This window comes from Opisthorchis viverrini (genome assembly GCF_000715545.1).
Source record: "Opisthorchis viverrini unplaced genomic scaffold opera_v5_94, whole genome shotgun sequence".
Lineage (NCBI taxonomy): Eukaryota > Metazoa > Platyhelminthes > Trematoda > Opisthorchiida > Opisthorchiidae > Opisthorchis > Opisthorchis viverrini.
The window spans coordinates 690,028-707,082 of record NW_008751751.1 but is presented as its reverse complement, the minus strand read 5'-3'; the positions used below and the strand labels follow the sequence as shown (position 1 = coordinate 707,082).

Here is a 17,055-nt window from a genome sequence, read left to right as displayed (position 1 = left end):
TTGGTGTGGTCAACAGAGAATGCGAGCTCTTTCAGCTCAGCTCCATGACCGAGGATCAATTCAAGTGTCTCATCTTTGTGGCTGGTCTTCAATCGCCACACGATGCAGATATTCGGACCCGGCTACTGAATCGAATTGAACAGGATCCAGAGTTGACGCACCGGTGAACCCTGCCAGCAGCCCGCAAAGTTTCACTCGCGGTCTGAACCCTTCAGTTTACAGTCGCACGTTCAAGCGGATCGTTCTACTGCTATCCGGAAAGTTAAGGAAGGGGGGACGGCAGGAGGAACGCCATAACAGTCACACAGAGACCAGCCACTGATTCAAAGATATGGGCACTGCTCTCCACGGTGGACACAGGGCCGATTATGTCAAACACGAGGCACACGTAAGATCATCAGCACAGCCGCGTCGAGTGAAACCAACTTCAGGTAGCAGACTGCGGTTCGGTGAAGGGACCACGTCGCATTGGAAACCGGACAGCCATGACTTACCTCCCAAGTGGAGGGTACCTGATTCCAGATCAGCATGTTGGCAGCTTTAGGGACGGACCGACATGCAACAGAACCTCCATGAGTCGTCACAGTGGAGTCCAAAGCAGCAGTCGGTTGAACAGCCTTCTCAAGGGGGAGGTGTTCGGATGCCAGCCATCCCTAATAACCGAACATTACATCATTTGGACGGATGTGTCACGTGCAGGACACGGGCCAAACGAAGGCATGCTCTGAGTGGTCAGAATGCCAGCCAATCCGGACCGAGCATCCTTGACTGGACGCTTCTCGCCCCTCACGGTGCTTCTAGCATGACCTTGTGGAACACTTTGTGACTACCCTATAAATACAGTTGTAATGATTTTTTTGTTTTCATAAAGAGCTGTGTAGAGCTACCGTGCCTTTTGATATGTCATAGTGGGCGGAGCAGGAAGCCAAGGGACTGATACAGAGTTGCACTACCGTTCAGCAAGTCATAACACGTTCACTGCTCTGGACGCTCCACTGAAAAAGTAGTGAACTTCGCGTTTGCCAGTTCCCCAAAATTTTTTAGTGATTTCAAACTCTCCGGCGAACTCGACCTTTCTAAAATTTCTAGCGCATTGTGTAAACAAGCGACTTGTCGCTGTTACTAATGGGTTTTGCCGGTTGAATCCCGAAGTTTCTTACCTCTTCTTGAGATTGAAAGATATCAGTTTTGCAGTGGTTCGCGTGCCCCATAGCTAAGAAGCAAATCAGTTTTCGGAAACATGTTCGTGCAAAGAAATTTTTAAATGAAATAGAACTCTATATTGGCCATAATTCTTTCTGTGCTCATCAGTGAGGCGTGAATTCGTTTTGCCTGCGAGCAAAAGCTTTTCGTCGAGTTTTTGACTGGAAAGATATCATCAGCATTGCTGGATTCATGACCATCAAAGTGCCCCAATTAACTAGGCTTCCGGCAGAGTGAATTGGCTTGCGGGCATACTTATTTTATCAGTTTTACGTGCTTGCTCAACGGACCCAACTAATTACAATCTTGAGCTGTCTCGTCCAGATTCCTCAGCTGCATAAAAATATCCACGATTTAGCCTCATCTGCCTGCATGTCTATCATCTCACCCGTTTTCTGGAGGCTTCTGACCCGTTAGAAGACCACTACCTAAACTGGGTTTCAGTTAGAACACCACAACATATTGGTTACTGCCGATGGTCGGAGCTACGAAATGAGTGGCGAGGTTGGAGCGGCCAATTGTGATAGCTTTAAGCACAAAACATCAGCAATGGATGTTGTACGGTAAAAATCAATGACACATGTGGTCGGTGTGACCAGTCAAATCAGATTTGACTGACGACTGATGGACAGTGGAAGGCGATTTGACGAGACAGCAAGACAAAACCTGCTTGGGCCAGCCCATAAGTGACAAGAATCGGAAGTGGCTGTATAGTTGGGTTCGAATGTAGACACAGGGCGAAGCGCTTTAAAGTCCCCTTGAATAAACTATAAGCTACCGGGATAAGTTACTGTGACATCCAGCTTGCTCAAACCCACCTCTAAACTCTTAGTGTTGGTGACAGAAGCATTTAAGATCTCGTCACTTTGATGACTGTGGTGAATGTGATATACCGAAGCAGCGTATTTCGTTCGTCGCATCAGGTACCGTGTTATGAACAGGAAAAAGGGGACGGGAGTTGGGCGTAAGGTTAACCTGCTACAAATATCAGGACGCCTACACTTTCGAATGTATACATTGGCCTTTTGGATAGAAAATGGCAGTATAATGTCGATCGGCATATGTTAGTGACCATATCTTGCAACTTCTTCAGTCAAGCATAAAGGGGAACATGTATCCTGTCCTGATAAAAGAACTGTACTGGCAGCGCCCAGACTCTTGGTCGTTTCCTTTAGTTGACTCATCCACGCGTCACGCACTGTTCATCATTCTGAATGACGGTAGGAGATAACTCGAAATACGCAGCAGATCACTTGGCCATCGCAGCTAAGTGATGGCTGAGTTACAGAGGACTGCACGGGATTTTACCAGAATAAGGAAGAAATATCATCTTCTACCTGTTTAATGCTTCATAAGTTGTACAGTTCAGCGATGAAAGACGATTAGGTGAATTTCGTCCCACGCTGGGAGTAAGGTTGAATTCGGGTGGCCCGTCCCCTGAACTTGGCCATACTTTTGGTGATTTTACCGAAATTATTGTGAGCAATTGGCTCCGTGAACTCTCCTTTTACACTTCCAAGCTAGTTTCACTAAACCGTATTCAAGGTCACACGCTTCCACAAAATCCACAAGAATAAAATGTTTTCATTCTCTTGAACATCAAACACACTTACTGGGTTTTAGATTTTGAGAGAGAATCAGTTTGAGCGCTGAGTCAGGAAATGCCCCGGGCAACGAAAAACGCAACATGCGAATGTGTAGGTCACTCTCAGACGGCTGAATATCACGAACTACCCATTCCATTTCATTGCATAACGCTTCCTCGCCACTGGGAAAATCACCTATCAGCCAAACCTGTTCTGCCGATCAAGAGAATTACGTAACCTTGTTGTAGGTAAATTTAGGTGCAGTTGAACATACGATTTATAGACAACGGGCAAAGCTCTTTTAATTTGAAATAACCGCGGAGATTTTGTTTTAAAAAGTGCTATTTCTGTTCACTCGTTTGGATTTGCTGGGTGGCTCAAGTCAATCGCAGCCTAATCCCTCATTTATCGTAGTCTTCGACTCTCATACATCACTTCGAACGGTATTCGAAATAACCCAGACGGTTTTCCGCGACATTCCGAATACATTTCATTTCAACACCTGCCTGCCGACAGAAGTGGTCTGTGTTCTTGAAGGGGGATTTTTTCTGTTCTGCTTCAGAGTGTAATGAAAAGAGCACACATTACTCATCAAAGTGAAGAGCTGAACCGTATTCTGTGCCGGATAAAAAAGATCAACTATTTCAGTCGTCAAAACTTTGCTAGAAACGCCGGGAGTTGGAGCGTTGGAGTAACTATTTTGTATTTGATATGCGGATGACCCTGAATCGGATGGACCTAACAATGAGTCTGCCATTTGGTTGAAGATAACTCTTTTTCAAACCTCTATCAACTTTTGACTGGCTTTGGTTCATTCTAATGAGATTTGTAAAACACTGTAAATATTGAGACCCAATAAGACATGTTATCTCGGTTCTCGGGTTTTCATCAATCCAAAGGAATGTAAGGTGGAGTTTATGAACCCATCGGCCGAATTTCGCCACTTGTGTTCAAAAAGCTATCTCATTTTCGAGGTCATTCTCCATAACGCAAGTACACACGTACAGATGACCTGTTTTTTCCTTCTCAAGTTTTCAACAAGGTTGTGTCTGAGGAGCTAACCACAAGTATGGACAGTCTGGACGAATTCCAGTAGGCATGCAAACAATGATGTGATTCTCACTTTACAGTACATTGCTCAGCACTTGACAGGAAAGGAGGGACAATCTAGAACGTTGGAATGTCTCGACTAGAAAACTGTGTTACAAATTCTTTCTGACGTGGCAAAAGCCATGGTGCCTGATCTGGGTGATCATTCGGATGACCGGATACAACTTTGCCTTTCTGTTACCACAAATCTACTGCCTGACAACAAATATAGACTCACTTAAAAGTGCAGTGTTTTCTCCATTCCTCGTGTACGCATATATAAAAATATTCTGATGACTATGTGCCCTATCGATCCCAATAGTGTTGTCTGCGTGGCCCTTGATTGTTTGACCTCCGCTGTTTCAGAGTTGAACCTCTTACTCTCTTGCCTTTTCCCTATACACTTCTCTGAAAGTTATGACTCTGTTAGAAACATACTAGTTGGCTGTTTTGTTAACATGCATTTTGATGCATGTAACAGGTCATATGAAGGCATTTTATCTGGTGATACTGATCAGTTACGTGGTGGATATTCTGATACTGTTTTGAAATTTTGTACAGCTTCACAATTTGTGTTACTACATCAGTCTGAGATTACTCACAGAATTTATGGAAAATCTTGAACTGACTTCTACCTGTTTTACCCGTTCTGGGGTTCATCAGGTTATCTTAGTTAAGCGATTCAGTTCTCAAGCCCCTCAACATTATCTCAGTTGGCTAATAAGTGTTCAGCTCCACGCTATCGTCCCCTGTTTCGCTTACCAGTTGGTAGACTGTTCGCTAGATGCAGAAAGCTTTCTGAGGTTAAGTGACTGGCCGTAACTCGGACTTGAGCCTCGAGGAACACACAATGACCCTTGACGTGACTAAACTGTTTAAGCAGGTATTCCTTGCACACGAAATCGCCTATAGGATTACATTAGCCATAAGAAAGAATTAACAACTACAAGGTTTTTCAATGTACTAAGGTTTCACTTGGCTAGCCAGGGCAAAACTGGGCTGATACTTAATCTGCGCTTTCATGATAATGGTTGCCGCCGTAACTTTTTTCAGGTGGCTTATCTACTTGGTCCTTAGTATGAGTGCTTTATGACCTGGTGAGGACAGACATAGCTGTCTTCTACATTCATATCATTTCCGTGATTTAAGAGTTAGGAGAGCGGAATCTGGTTTAAATAAATCGTTTCACTGTCGTGGGATCCACTGCACTCGTCTGAACAGCCGTCTTCCTATTTGGCACTTCAGTCGGCTGTAATCAGACAGTAAGCACGGATCAGGAGTGCTGGTTTAAATAGATGGCCCAGCTCAGCTCGTTGACCCAAAAAGCCGGGACGGTTCTTATGGAGGAGGTCAAAGAACCATGTTCAAACAAGTTAGCTAGCCCACTGTGGATAATTCAAGACCGTTAGTGTAGCCATCAAGCGCGCTTGCTTCGAATACTAAGTTCTAATGCAGACAGGTCTTTTTTCAAGAGGCAGGACTGCTTAAGCACATGTGCAACCTCAAGAAATTCTGAAACTACTCACAATGTGTAGATTTCATTCACTGACCAGCAAGAATATAAACAATTGTCGGATTAAAGTAGAAATTTCGCGATCATCATAACTTACCGTTTTTAGTTCATTTTCAATGTGAGTTTTAACCAAAGCGTCGATGTAACGCAGTTCCGGAGGTAAATCTGAAGTTATGACTTGCTGCTGATTTAGCAAATATTTTTATACGATATGGTTATAATACCCACTTCTGCGTATCCATACTGTGTGCCAATGTTTCTAGCAACGGAATTAGGTCGATAACCTGGAATTTAGTAAAAAGTTGATGACAAGGAAAACGGATAGCTGTTCTTCTGAAATGAATGCTCAAAACCTAAAAACTTAAACAGATTCAGACTAGAAAGCCACAATATCCTTTAACTAGAATGTGATGAATTCGGCCGAGTATGTAACAAGATCTGTCTCCAAACACTCGTCGAGTAGAAGACCAGTTTGCTGTGCTCAGAAATCCACGTTAAGGTGAACTGGATTTCCATTTACCCTTCAGCCTGGTTGTATTCAAACGCACTCTCTCACTCAACAGCATGCAATCGCTCTTGGGCCAGGTGTACCGAGAATTTTAAAAAAGAAACAAGCGAATGGAACGGCCATAGTAAGGAATTTTGGTACTGTCCAATGTTGGAAATGTTATACCTAAAGCTTTCATTAAGTGTGTGACTCTGTTGCAACTTACATCCTTAGGAGTGTTACAACTGAGCGTAAACTGCCTCTACACGATATCTGAATAACAGAGTCCCAGATAAGTAGTTGCCAGTAGATTCGTCTGTCCTGAAAGGTGCAAAACTAAGCAGATGTCTTGATAGAGGGTTTCTGAAAACTCTTCTATTATCAACCTTATGTTTTATTTGCACACCAAATTGTACGCAGTTGACAAAGTGCATTCGTTTGCAAATTAAGTTGGTCTTTACTGAAGGCTAGGCTGAATCTCGGCCGAATCTCTATTGGCTTAGGTGCTGGAAAGTCTTGTTTCTGATTAGTGGTGGCATGGCTCGCTGTAACTGGATGGTACACTTAGGAAAACGAATCCATTGGTTACAGGGACTTGCACTCGATCGGTCTTCACCTAACGCTCAATTTGGCTATATGCATTAGTTCTCATTGTCTGAGTATGAAAAGTAAAAATTTACTCACTTTGCAAGGGTGTGAAATCTTGTTGTACCACAGAATACAATAAGAAGTTCCTTTGGAGTTGTATACAAAGCGTTTCAAAGTGCTATTAAACGAAAGGAGATAACAGGGCAACTTGCGATATTTATCCTCCGCAAGTAGAGATGCCATTTTTGGGCGACGAAAAAGTTTGAATCTATAAACGGTACAGCAATCAATTCTCTAGTACAATGGGTGGAAATAGATAGAGCACAATACGCCAGAAGGCCATGAACTCTGCAACCATATCGGAAGTGCCACGCTTCAAAGCATCGAATGGTTGATTTTGCCGTCTGGAAAAGAGATGCCGTATGAAAGCCAACACAGAGACGGATGATGATATTCTGGGCGATCTTATCGGAACCTCCACATTAAATCAGTTCAAAAGGTCTCCAGTGTTTAATATAACGAACAAGTCATCAACTGGTGATCGAGATGGGCCATATCAATGGTTAGAGACATTATCAGACATGGCCCAGTCGCGCCCTCAATGGCGCTCATGAATCCAAGCTATTGCCTTCAATGCATAGCTCCCTTTTCCACCCCCCACTTAACAGTCCGCCTACACTGCTGTAGTTACGCACTAATTTATCAGCTCCCGCCTCCAATGCGCAGTTACCTCCCCTACCTCCCCGAATCATCAGTGAACGAAATTGTGGCAGCTACAACCACTGTACGACAAGTACGCGGTTATTACAGCTGACAATGACTGAATGAATGAATAAACAGATAAATTCAACGTGCATATTGTCCAGTTTTTCAGGTTTAGACAGATTCCTTACCTGCTTCCATAGATCAAACTGTCCAACTCATTCAAACAGATCTGTCACTCTGAGCACTCCCTTTATTATCACCCGTACGGTCTACCCAGTGTCTTCCTCAAACGCGGAAGCACACTTCTACATAAGTAGGAAAAGTGTCTGCGAAAGTAATCGTGCTTACATCTGATTGTTTCAACGATGGTCACCAATCGGTTCGATTTCAGTTAACGAAAATCTCAGTCGTGAAAGTGGTAATCACTGACCGCGACTTGATCTACTGCTCAAATGGAATTCAGGGTCAAGGGGGTTGCAATGTCAATCCAGTTAGACATTTAGCTTTGCTAGCAAGTTGACTGTGAGACTTAGGCTGTTGGAGCAGCAGAAATGAGACATCCTCAGGTGTTCGATCATCATTATCACCATCATTGTTGGCTGTAATAACCGCGTACTTGTCGTACAGTGGTTGTAGCTGTCACAATTTCGTTCACCGATGATTCGGAGAAGTGGGGTAGGCAGCTGCACATTGGAGGCGGGAGCTGATAAATTAGTGCATAAATACAGCACTGTAGGTGGACTGTTAAGTGNTAAATCACGGGCAAATTTATCCAACATTTGTAAATCTAATCACGATATATCAGCACCTCTTGAACTTGGTACAGTGATGTCTTGTATGCTTGGCTGTGAGACTTGGCCTATTCGAGCAGCGGACCTGAGACGTCTTCAGGTGTTCGACAATCGTTGTCTCAGAAAGACAGTTAGTGTGGGTTGGTTTCAGCGAATCCGTAACGAAGCAATTAGAAACTGAATGTTTGGTTGTGCAATCGGGAATTCCACTGAAGAATGTGTCCGGGACCAGAAGCTTCGTTGGTTAGGACATGTACTGCGTAAATCGGACCATCATTTGCCAAAGAGACCGCTGTTTTCTGTGTCCAGTTCAGAGTGGCCGAAGGAAAGAGGTAGCCGACCCTTGACCCGTCAGAGTGATATGAAAGAGATTACGAAACGTTTGGGTGCTGCCGATGCTACCCACATTCCGGGACGGGAACCGCGTGATCCTCAGTGCGCCTGGTTGGAGAAGCTGCAAGATATTACTGCTAATATAAGTCATTAATGTTCTTGTTATCGGTTTCTATCCAGGTTGATCGGATGAGTGTCCGGAGGTGTAGGCACCTCCAAATGGTTGTAGTAAGTTAGCACTAAATCCCCTCTCCCTCCACTTTCATTCTTTCAAAATGAGGTCTTCAAATAAATCACGAGTGTACTGCAACGAAGCATCAGTGTTGAACACTGATAACATGTTGTCGATGGTGATGATGATGATGATGATGATGATTTAGAAGCCAACAACTCCTAACACAAACAAACGACGCAATAAAGAATGATCCTAGTGATACTCGGGTAGGACTGCATGCAGAAGAAAGTAGTTTTGATAACGGTACAACCTCAAGATTGTTGAAACTGACGGGTTTTATCTAGAAGCACCGAATCTTGCAGTCCAAATCTGCTCGATTAGCTGCCATACCAACAACCCTGTCTTCGTGAAGTTTCTACACTTCATCAGTCAGTGAAATATGGATATTAGACTACCAACGCCTTTCCATGGAAGTGCGTTTTGGGACGCCATCCTCTACGGTAGTGAAGTATGTCTACCCATCCGTATGCTGACGAGACACACTGTTCAGAAAATGACTTTGCTGTTAGCATGAAACTCAACCAACGATGTCCACACTACAAACCAGAGATTCATTCGAGTTTCCTGTAAAGACAATCCACTTTACATGCGTAGTAAATGCAGCTGGCGTACTCAGTGAGTTCATCGAATTTTCATAACCGGTTCAGTCAGTTTAGAAGACTGGTATTTGACTACACATATTTGGATGGATATCCAACGCGCTCAGTTAACTCAAAGAAAGTGGGACAAAAATTAAAAGTGTTCAGAAGTAGCAGTTTTTCGTTAAGCTTAAAATCGCAGCATTTTAAGGACTGTACTGTAATCATTAACTCATTCACTTTACTGCAATTACATTAATGCATTTACTAATGTATTGAATCGTGGCAGGCTCTATTCACGTTAAGCTAAGTTATCCTAATGTTCACTGAGTCGACGACTGGTACTAGCGACGTCGAAAGGGCTTTTTCAAACCACCAGACAAAAATCAACGACGTGATCTGACTTTACTCAGTTTTTACTCGTCTGCTTAACTTGATAGTAGCCATCACAGTTTATCCAAGTATGCCAGACAAGTTACTGGTAAAACTAACACATCTTCGTGAACGCTTGAACGCCCCTTGAATTTATGGAGATATTATTCAACCAGAAAATACCTGATATTATATCCAACTTTTCAATAGACAGTACAATAGACAGTATAATTCCTGGTTCGGAAGCATTGCGTACTCGATAGTGAGGGATACCGATAAACAACCCTCAGTCTGCAGTGGCAGTGGGGTTTGAGTTGAGAAGTTCCATGACGTTTGTTATTTCAAAAGAACTTACAGCGCTTTGACTTCCTTCCAGAGAGCATTCAATAATTTACACACTTGTTTTGTTTATTGTTGATGCAACTGTCCTAGATTGGTATCTGCATGAAGTACGCCCAGCCTTTGGGCACTGAACATTCTTATCGGGGGAATGATTCAATATATGAACCGATTAAACTGGTACTCATATACCAGAGTGATGGTTTGGTTTTTGCCGAGTGTATCAAGTCGCCCACATGCTGAAATATTCAGTTCTGGGGTAGATGTAGCAGCAAAGAACCCTCAAGTCTAATAACTTCCTTCTGTTTGTTGTTGATTCCCACTGTAAAAAGCGGTGTCTTCACCTATTGAGTAGTTTCATCAGGATTATATGCGTCAACCCATTTACACAAACCAAGATGAACCTATTCCCGATTCCACGCCAGTCAGTGTACTGTTTCGTCACTCTCAGCTCTCTGTGGATGTAAATTATATATATATATATATATATATAATAGGGCTATCTCATTTTTGTGCCTTTGAGTTGCATTAGTGCCGTCTAACGAACGGTCTTCGTTTTAGGGGATCGGTAGGACTGCGCGTTCATTGATAGCCGACAAACTTTTGACAGTTATTCTGAACAGAAATAGGGTGCCACGAATCAGCAGACGTCACCTGAAAGGTTTCCTTAGGGGTATCTTTGTAATGTGCTACTCATAAGGTTGCTGAAAATCCACCGACAGCCCACGACCGGTTTCGCCCTTCTTGGGGCTCATCAGGTAGGCGCAGTCCCCGGATTTCCGTCAACCTTATGTTCTACTTGAAACCAAATTGCACGAAATTAGCNTGGAAGTGCGAAACCGGTCGTGGGCTGTCGGTGGATTTTCAGCAACCTTATGAGTAGTACATTACAAAGATATACGTCTATTGCTATATTTCAAATATCGTAGCGACTGAAACATGAGGCCGCCTGGTGCAGCACATTCAGTTGCCTGAGAACATCATAAACGAGAGATTCAGCAGGGTTCCAGGTGAGTCTCTCGAAAGAACCAAATTAGTTTGCAAATGAGTGTATATTCGCTAGTCTCCTTATGGGCTTTTGTTTTGGGTTACTAGTGTGACCAAACCACAGTTCTTTAGTTATTATCGACAGTCAGAGGCACCAAAATTCGAGACTTACTCACCACCTTGGAATATATTTCTTTTTATTTCATTATTCTCGGTCATATTGTACCGGTCCAGATTGTGATCTGTGCACACCATTCTTATTCCATCCTTTATATTGTCCTCTAGTTCGGATTAGGAGGAAATAGCTGCCAGATGACGATCGAACTAGCACGTGATCTACTGTGTCATGTTTAAAGAAGACCACCACGTGCTACTCCCAAGGTCAAGCAAACTCATTGACCCAACACAGAGGAATGAACTCCCATTCCATCAATACTGATACTAACCATTTCTAGCAAATTCGATGGAGGAAGGTTCCATGAAGAAATCAATAAATTGTATGGTGATAGTATCATTCTTACTTTGTGTTGACTATAGACCAAAGTCTGGTGGGTCTTCCACATTTTTTCTGCTCTGAAGGTGTCCTCGATATTTAGGGTGACTCGAAGTCAAGTAGACGAAATTTGGGAGTAGAACTTGGAATGAAGCCGGTCCCAATGGCGAGCACGCTGGTGCTTCTTATTTGGACCGCTTAGCTCTAGTTGGTTGCTACAAGCAGAATTGACTTCGGGTGAGGCTCACAAAGAACCCTTATGCAACTGTCAGTGAGAGCCCTTTAGAGCTGTAAACAAAATTTCGCTCAGTAACTGGGGTGTCCTCTCTTGTATGGCCGAGAAGAGTCATCGTAATACAAAGGTATAGTCTATCATCGTACCGGACATGACTTCGAGGGTATTTCGCGTCATAGTGTGTGATATTTAATTTGATACATGCTGAGATGGCATGACCCCTACTACTCACTAAAACACTTACTCGTTGAACGTCAACGATGTGTTGCAGGGGTGCTTTGTAGGAAGGGGAGGGGGTTTTACGAGTGAGAATTACCCTAAAGGAGGGTAGTTGGTCGTAGGTTCTTGCGGAAATTACATTAGACTTATGAGACATGTCATATTAAGGAACATACTTCAGTATGTTTAATGTCATTCCAAATGAAACATTATGCAGCATTAGTGCGGCATAATCAGTCGAAGAATAGCATAGATCAGATTTACTAGATTCTCCCAACAACACCAAATTGCCTTGCAGATGCGTGTTTGTCAGCATTTATTCCATATTTGATGTTCAAGTGAAAAATAAGATTGATGAAATTTTGAAGAATAGACTTGTTTTAAAAAAGGGCAAAATCAGCAATAGGTAGCCCAAGACTTCAAATCAACCTTATAAATGGCGTCATTCCAGGAAGTCGTCAGATAACTCAACATCGAAAAAGTGAACTTCTGTCGTCATGAGTGATTCAGTTGAGTCCCACGTTAACACCACCACATTTGCGACTGAGCTTTTAACTATATACTTTCTAAATCTGATTTTGTCCCGTATCTTATGTATGTCATCCAAGAAACCGTATGCTAGGTTGCGCTCGCCGACCCTGGCCATCTGTTCTGTTGTAACATTGGTGAAACTGCAGGTACTGATTTCGCATACATGAGCCCTGGTTGTATTTACCGGGAAGTCTTTGATCACTTGCGCCTGCGGAAAGCGCAATTTTTTTCATCCTATAACGCTTTCTTAGGTTAGCCATAATAGGGATCCCTTGGACGGTTGGAAAACTCCTTTTAGAATAGGAGCTACTGGGTTTGGAACTGATTACGGTTACCAACCGACTTCATGTTCATCACTTAATCACAGAGGCCTGGTGTTGGCTATTTTAATAGTTGAACTTCTCAGTTTGTGTTTTGATGACCTTTCTATTTGTGTCAACGTCCCAAGAAACTGATTCTATATGCTCCCTTCAAATTAGAATTTATTAACCCAATTCACTTTTCATGAGAGTCTCAAATGAATCCAGCCACATCCCTCGTCCACAGTGGTCTCTTTTAGGTGAGTGTGCTGAACCAGTCCAGCTCATGCTTCAAATGGTGCGATATTCGAGTAATGCAATACATTGTTTGGATGTAAGGTACTACTCATAATTCTAACGAAAGCTCTTCGACGGCCCACGACTGGTTTCGCCCTTTTTTTGGACTCATCAGGTAGGCAAAGGTCCCGAGTTTCCTCAAAACTTATGTTTAACTTGAATCCAAGTTGGAGTTAATACGGCAAATATCTTAATTCGCATGCTTATGTGGTCTGAGAATTTTGTGCCATTCGGGTTCAATAAGAACACAATGCTGACGGAAACTCGGCGACCGCATTCACCTGATGAGCCCGAAGGACAACGAAGCCAGTGGTGGGCTACCGAATTTTTCAGCGATTTTGTGAACTGTGCCCTATATCTTGAATGTGTCACGTCTTCAAGCTGGCATCCTCAAGTTTACAGAGTTTTCCCAACCAAGTTGAGACATGATGCAGGTGCCTGTAGCCAATCGAACGAGGATGGCGGTGACCACTCAATCGCGAGAGCCTTTAATCCCGCCCACAGCTCGGGCATGTGGAATGTGCTATAGACAGGAACTCATTCTTACTGTTTAACGTTCACGACGATGCACCGGAACAGTCGAGTCAGGTAATCAAAGATGCACATCGCCTTGTCTCAGGAGTGCGACATAGACAGAGGTGAGCTGGATGAAGCAGTAAGCTGACCTTGAGCTGAAAATGAACTGACAGCCAGACTTGACGAGCCTGGACCCGCTTGCCGAACGGCCGATAGCTTTCAATGGGTTACACGCGAGGCCAGGGTGAGACGGTCTGTTGCGTTGGCATTGGAAGGACGAAAGGAAGCACAAAACGCAAAAGGCCTTGGTACTGTATAACACCAGGATCAGTGGAACAAATTATTGGCGGCTGGACTTCTTGAGAATGGTAAAGTGATTTAAATGTTTGAGACAATCACCCGTGTCACCTGTTCATCACCAAGCAAAGCTTAGGGAATATGATTAGGTATCGAGTGGAACTGGGGTGCTACTTCCAGAGCAACTGGTCGAAGACACCCGAGTGCGCTCAAGTTTCGATTGTCACCCACTTCTCAAAATGATGTTTTACGTGTCCTAACCTACACTGACGAGGATAGTTTCCTTTTTACCTAAGCAGACACTAACGATCGAGGCTTAGTGTTGTATTCCTAAACAGAATTGCAGGCGATGACCACATCGTTCGGTCTAACGGCACTTCACTTTGACATAAATATAAGTATATATATATATATATATATATACGATGTACGTGGGTACACGTTTTTGTGTTACCCACAGTGCCAGTACATTGAAATTTTAGCGCGACTTCCTGAAAGTGCCTTTCTGTGCCTTTCGGGTATTGTATTGAGACATTCTCACTCCCATTGCTATTGTAACGGCACTACGCAAACAACTTCACTATCTGTACTCGGTCACCTACTACACATAGAACCCACTCATCTTGGGTGTTCCCTAGGGTTCCAGGAGCTTCTTCCGTTTCCACTTTCATCAAGTACACCTCGGCTGTGACCGAATCAACTGCGATTTCTAACGCTCACAAACGCACTGGTCACAATACATTTGTCTAGCCAGTTGTCTAACGAAAACAGTGGAGGGATTGCTAGCCTTCTATCAACTTTCCAAGCTTACCTGCACCCAACATGCTATCTAAATAACACACACGCGGTAGGTCAAGCTCCAGTGCAGGATCTCGTTTATAGGCTCGTGAGAATTCATGTACAAATCCGCATTCTTGCGTAAGCACTGAAGTAGTTTTCCACCGGGTAATTTATTAGTGTTCAAGTCTTCCAGAGCTGAACACAGTGAAGCGTTTCTGCCCTGCACATCGATAATCTTCCAGGAATTAATAGTGGTTTCCCTGAGTAACGGCACATGTAGTCACCTACGCACTTTTGTTCTCGTCTAGCAATAAATTCCAACATCAGTGACACGCAATTTAAATTCACATTATCAAAAGATCGTTAGAAACTTAATTTGCGAGCATCTATTTTTTTCTCTGGGTGCATCGCATGAACCAGACATTCGGGAAGATGGAGTGAATGGAAACCCTTGTGTCGGTTCTATATCATATTGTCCCTCTGGCTCATTCCCGGTAGTTGATAGATGCGACATCCCTATATGGTCGCATGCCGTTTTCTTTCACGTAATCATTAGCTCTACTGACAAGGAATTCCAACTAAAATATCAACTTCACTTTGGTTACGGTTTTCTGAACACACAATCGCTGATTCTCTTGGGACAGTCTGATCTGAATGCGATTTCATATTTTGTGACGGTTTTTTCTGATAGCTGACCACAAGCTGCTGTTGTCTCAAATGCCTTGAGCCTCAAGCTTACTGTTACACCATACTGCTCCGAAAACTTCTGTTATATATGACTACTTTTCCCGCTCCAGCGCCTAATGCCAGAAAAAAAGACTCGCCGATAAGGAGCGCAACAGCTTTATTGCGAACCAGCGACTGTGCGACAAGTATAACGGCCTCGCGCTATATTTTTGAGGGCACTGTTTGATCTTGATTCAAGGTTGTCTGACGCTATAGTCTTGAGGGCAGAGTCTGATCTCGATCCAAGGAAAAATTCATCGTTGACGTTCATTTTGTCTAGAATCAGCGCTCACCAAGGGGAGCTGAGAGCAATGGCTAACTCGATTTTCATCGGCGCTGAAGCTGTAACAAGGGATGAGAAATTTGTTGCAATAGGGAACTGCTGAACCAAAACTGTCTGAGAATAAATGGTCCCTGGGGGATATCCTGATTTAATCAAGTCAGCGACGTAACTAGAAGAATGCCTAATCAATACCAGCTGTCAACTGTCTTAAGCCCTATATTCTTTTGATCAATCACCGTAAGAATTCCTCTGTACTGGGTTTTTCATTCTCCTAATGTGAAAAAGTAGTACTTGTAGTGATGCCCTATCCCGTTGTCCATTATCTAATTGTAGCAGTATAAATTGTATCGCTCCCAAGGATACAACTAACATACACTTTATTAAATCGAATAGGAACGTCAAAACTCTCGCTTTCGACAACTCAACTTGCGTAAAGGACACGCTTGGAACCAAGTAAAATTTTCTTCTCAGCAAAGTGGTTTTCTAGTGGGAAGTCTCCAGCATTTTCATCCGGAATAACTCCAAAACGACTTTTTTCCAAATCACGTTTCGTGTCAGAATGGAAGGATTTAAGGTTCAGTAACTGTCCATTGTTCTGGTTCATTTTGGATTGCCTCAGCAACATCTGCCGAAGTGAACCATGTTTGAACATTTACTCCTATTACATGGAAACCAAAATCACCCGTCTAATTGAGCAGGGCTCTTTGCAGACTAATGTAAAGCAGAACAGTTCACTTTGAGACAGCTCTTGCCGCACCGATTTATCGTAGAAACATGTTTCCTGACAGTTTCGTATGCCATGACTATATTATTTTATTGGGAGATACCCGTACCGTGCATTCCACCCGCCTTTAATGTACCATTCGGAAATTGCGCTGAAAATTTACGTGTAGGTGAATGTGTGTAGGTGAATTGTCTAAGCCAACTGTCGCCTTTCAGTGAACGAAAAACACCATATGTTTTCATCCGAGGATCGCCTGACGCAACAGCTTCAATGGTGTTTCTGCCAGAACGAGAAATACCACCCGATCTCACCATGCAGTTACTCAGTGAATCAATAAACATCACTTGTTCATCGAGGGTATGGGTGAACTCGAGCAATTCGAGCACTTGAATTCATTCGTGAGGTGCAAAAGAGCTGAGTTCAGTGTTGAGGTCTCCCATTGACTTCATGGGATAAATGCTATTTTTGAAATCATCGATGGCTGTGCTCAAACCAGTCGCTATCCCGCACTTTAGTGGAAGATCCCAGGACATAATCGGAGGTGTTCTAGCTGTAAAATATTTTAACCATCAAACACAGAGAGTTATTCCCAAATTATTTTGTAACGTCTCACAACTTTTGAAACACTACACCTAAAAAAAAGACTTTTTGATCACGTCAAACTTATCTGTTGCCGTCTATCCAAAGATAAGTTAGAGCCTCTTAAACACCCTTCGAGTCCACTTGGGTCATGGGCTTTCTTTTGCGTCAACCTGCACGGTACATCATCAATTTTTCCGAAGATCAGCATATAGCAAAATTTATAACTAAGGAACAAATTTTCTTATCCTAAGTGATAATCAACTTGAA

At 43.1% G+C, this 17,055-nt stretch overlaps 1 protein-coding gene across 1 annotated transcript in view; it reads right to left on the bottom strand.

Annotated features, from left to right (window-relative positions):
* The window catches only part of T265_13712 (hypothetical protein), a gene marked incomplete at both ends in the record, with an annotated part of 13,906 nt that extends 8,231 nt beyond the window's left edge, over positions 1-5,675 (bottom strand). The window contains 2 exons of the mRNA XM_009170162.1: positions 5,489-5,575; positions 5,620-5,675. Of these exons, the coding sequence (XP_009168426.1) occupies positions 5,489-5,575; positions 5,620-5,673 (141 nt within the window). The remainder of the gene's footprint in view (positions 1-5,488; positions 5,576-5,619) is intronic.
* Positions 5,676-17,055: the final 11,380 nt, after the last annotated feature.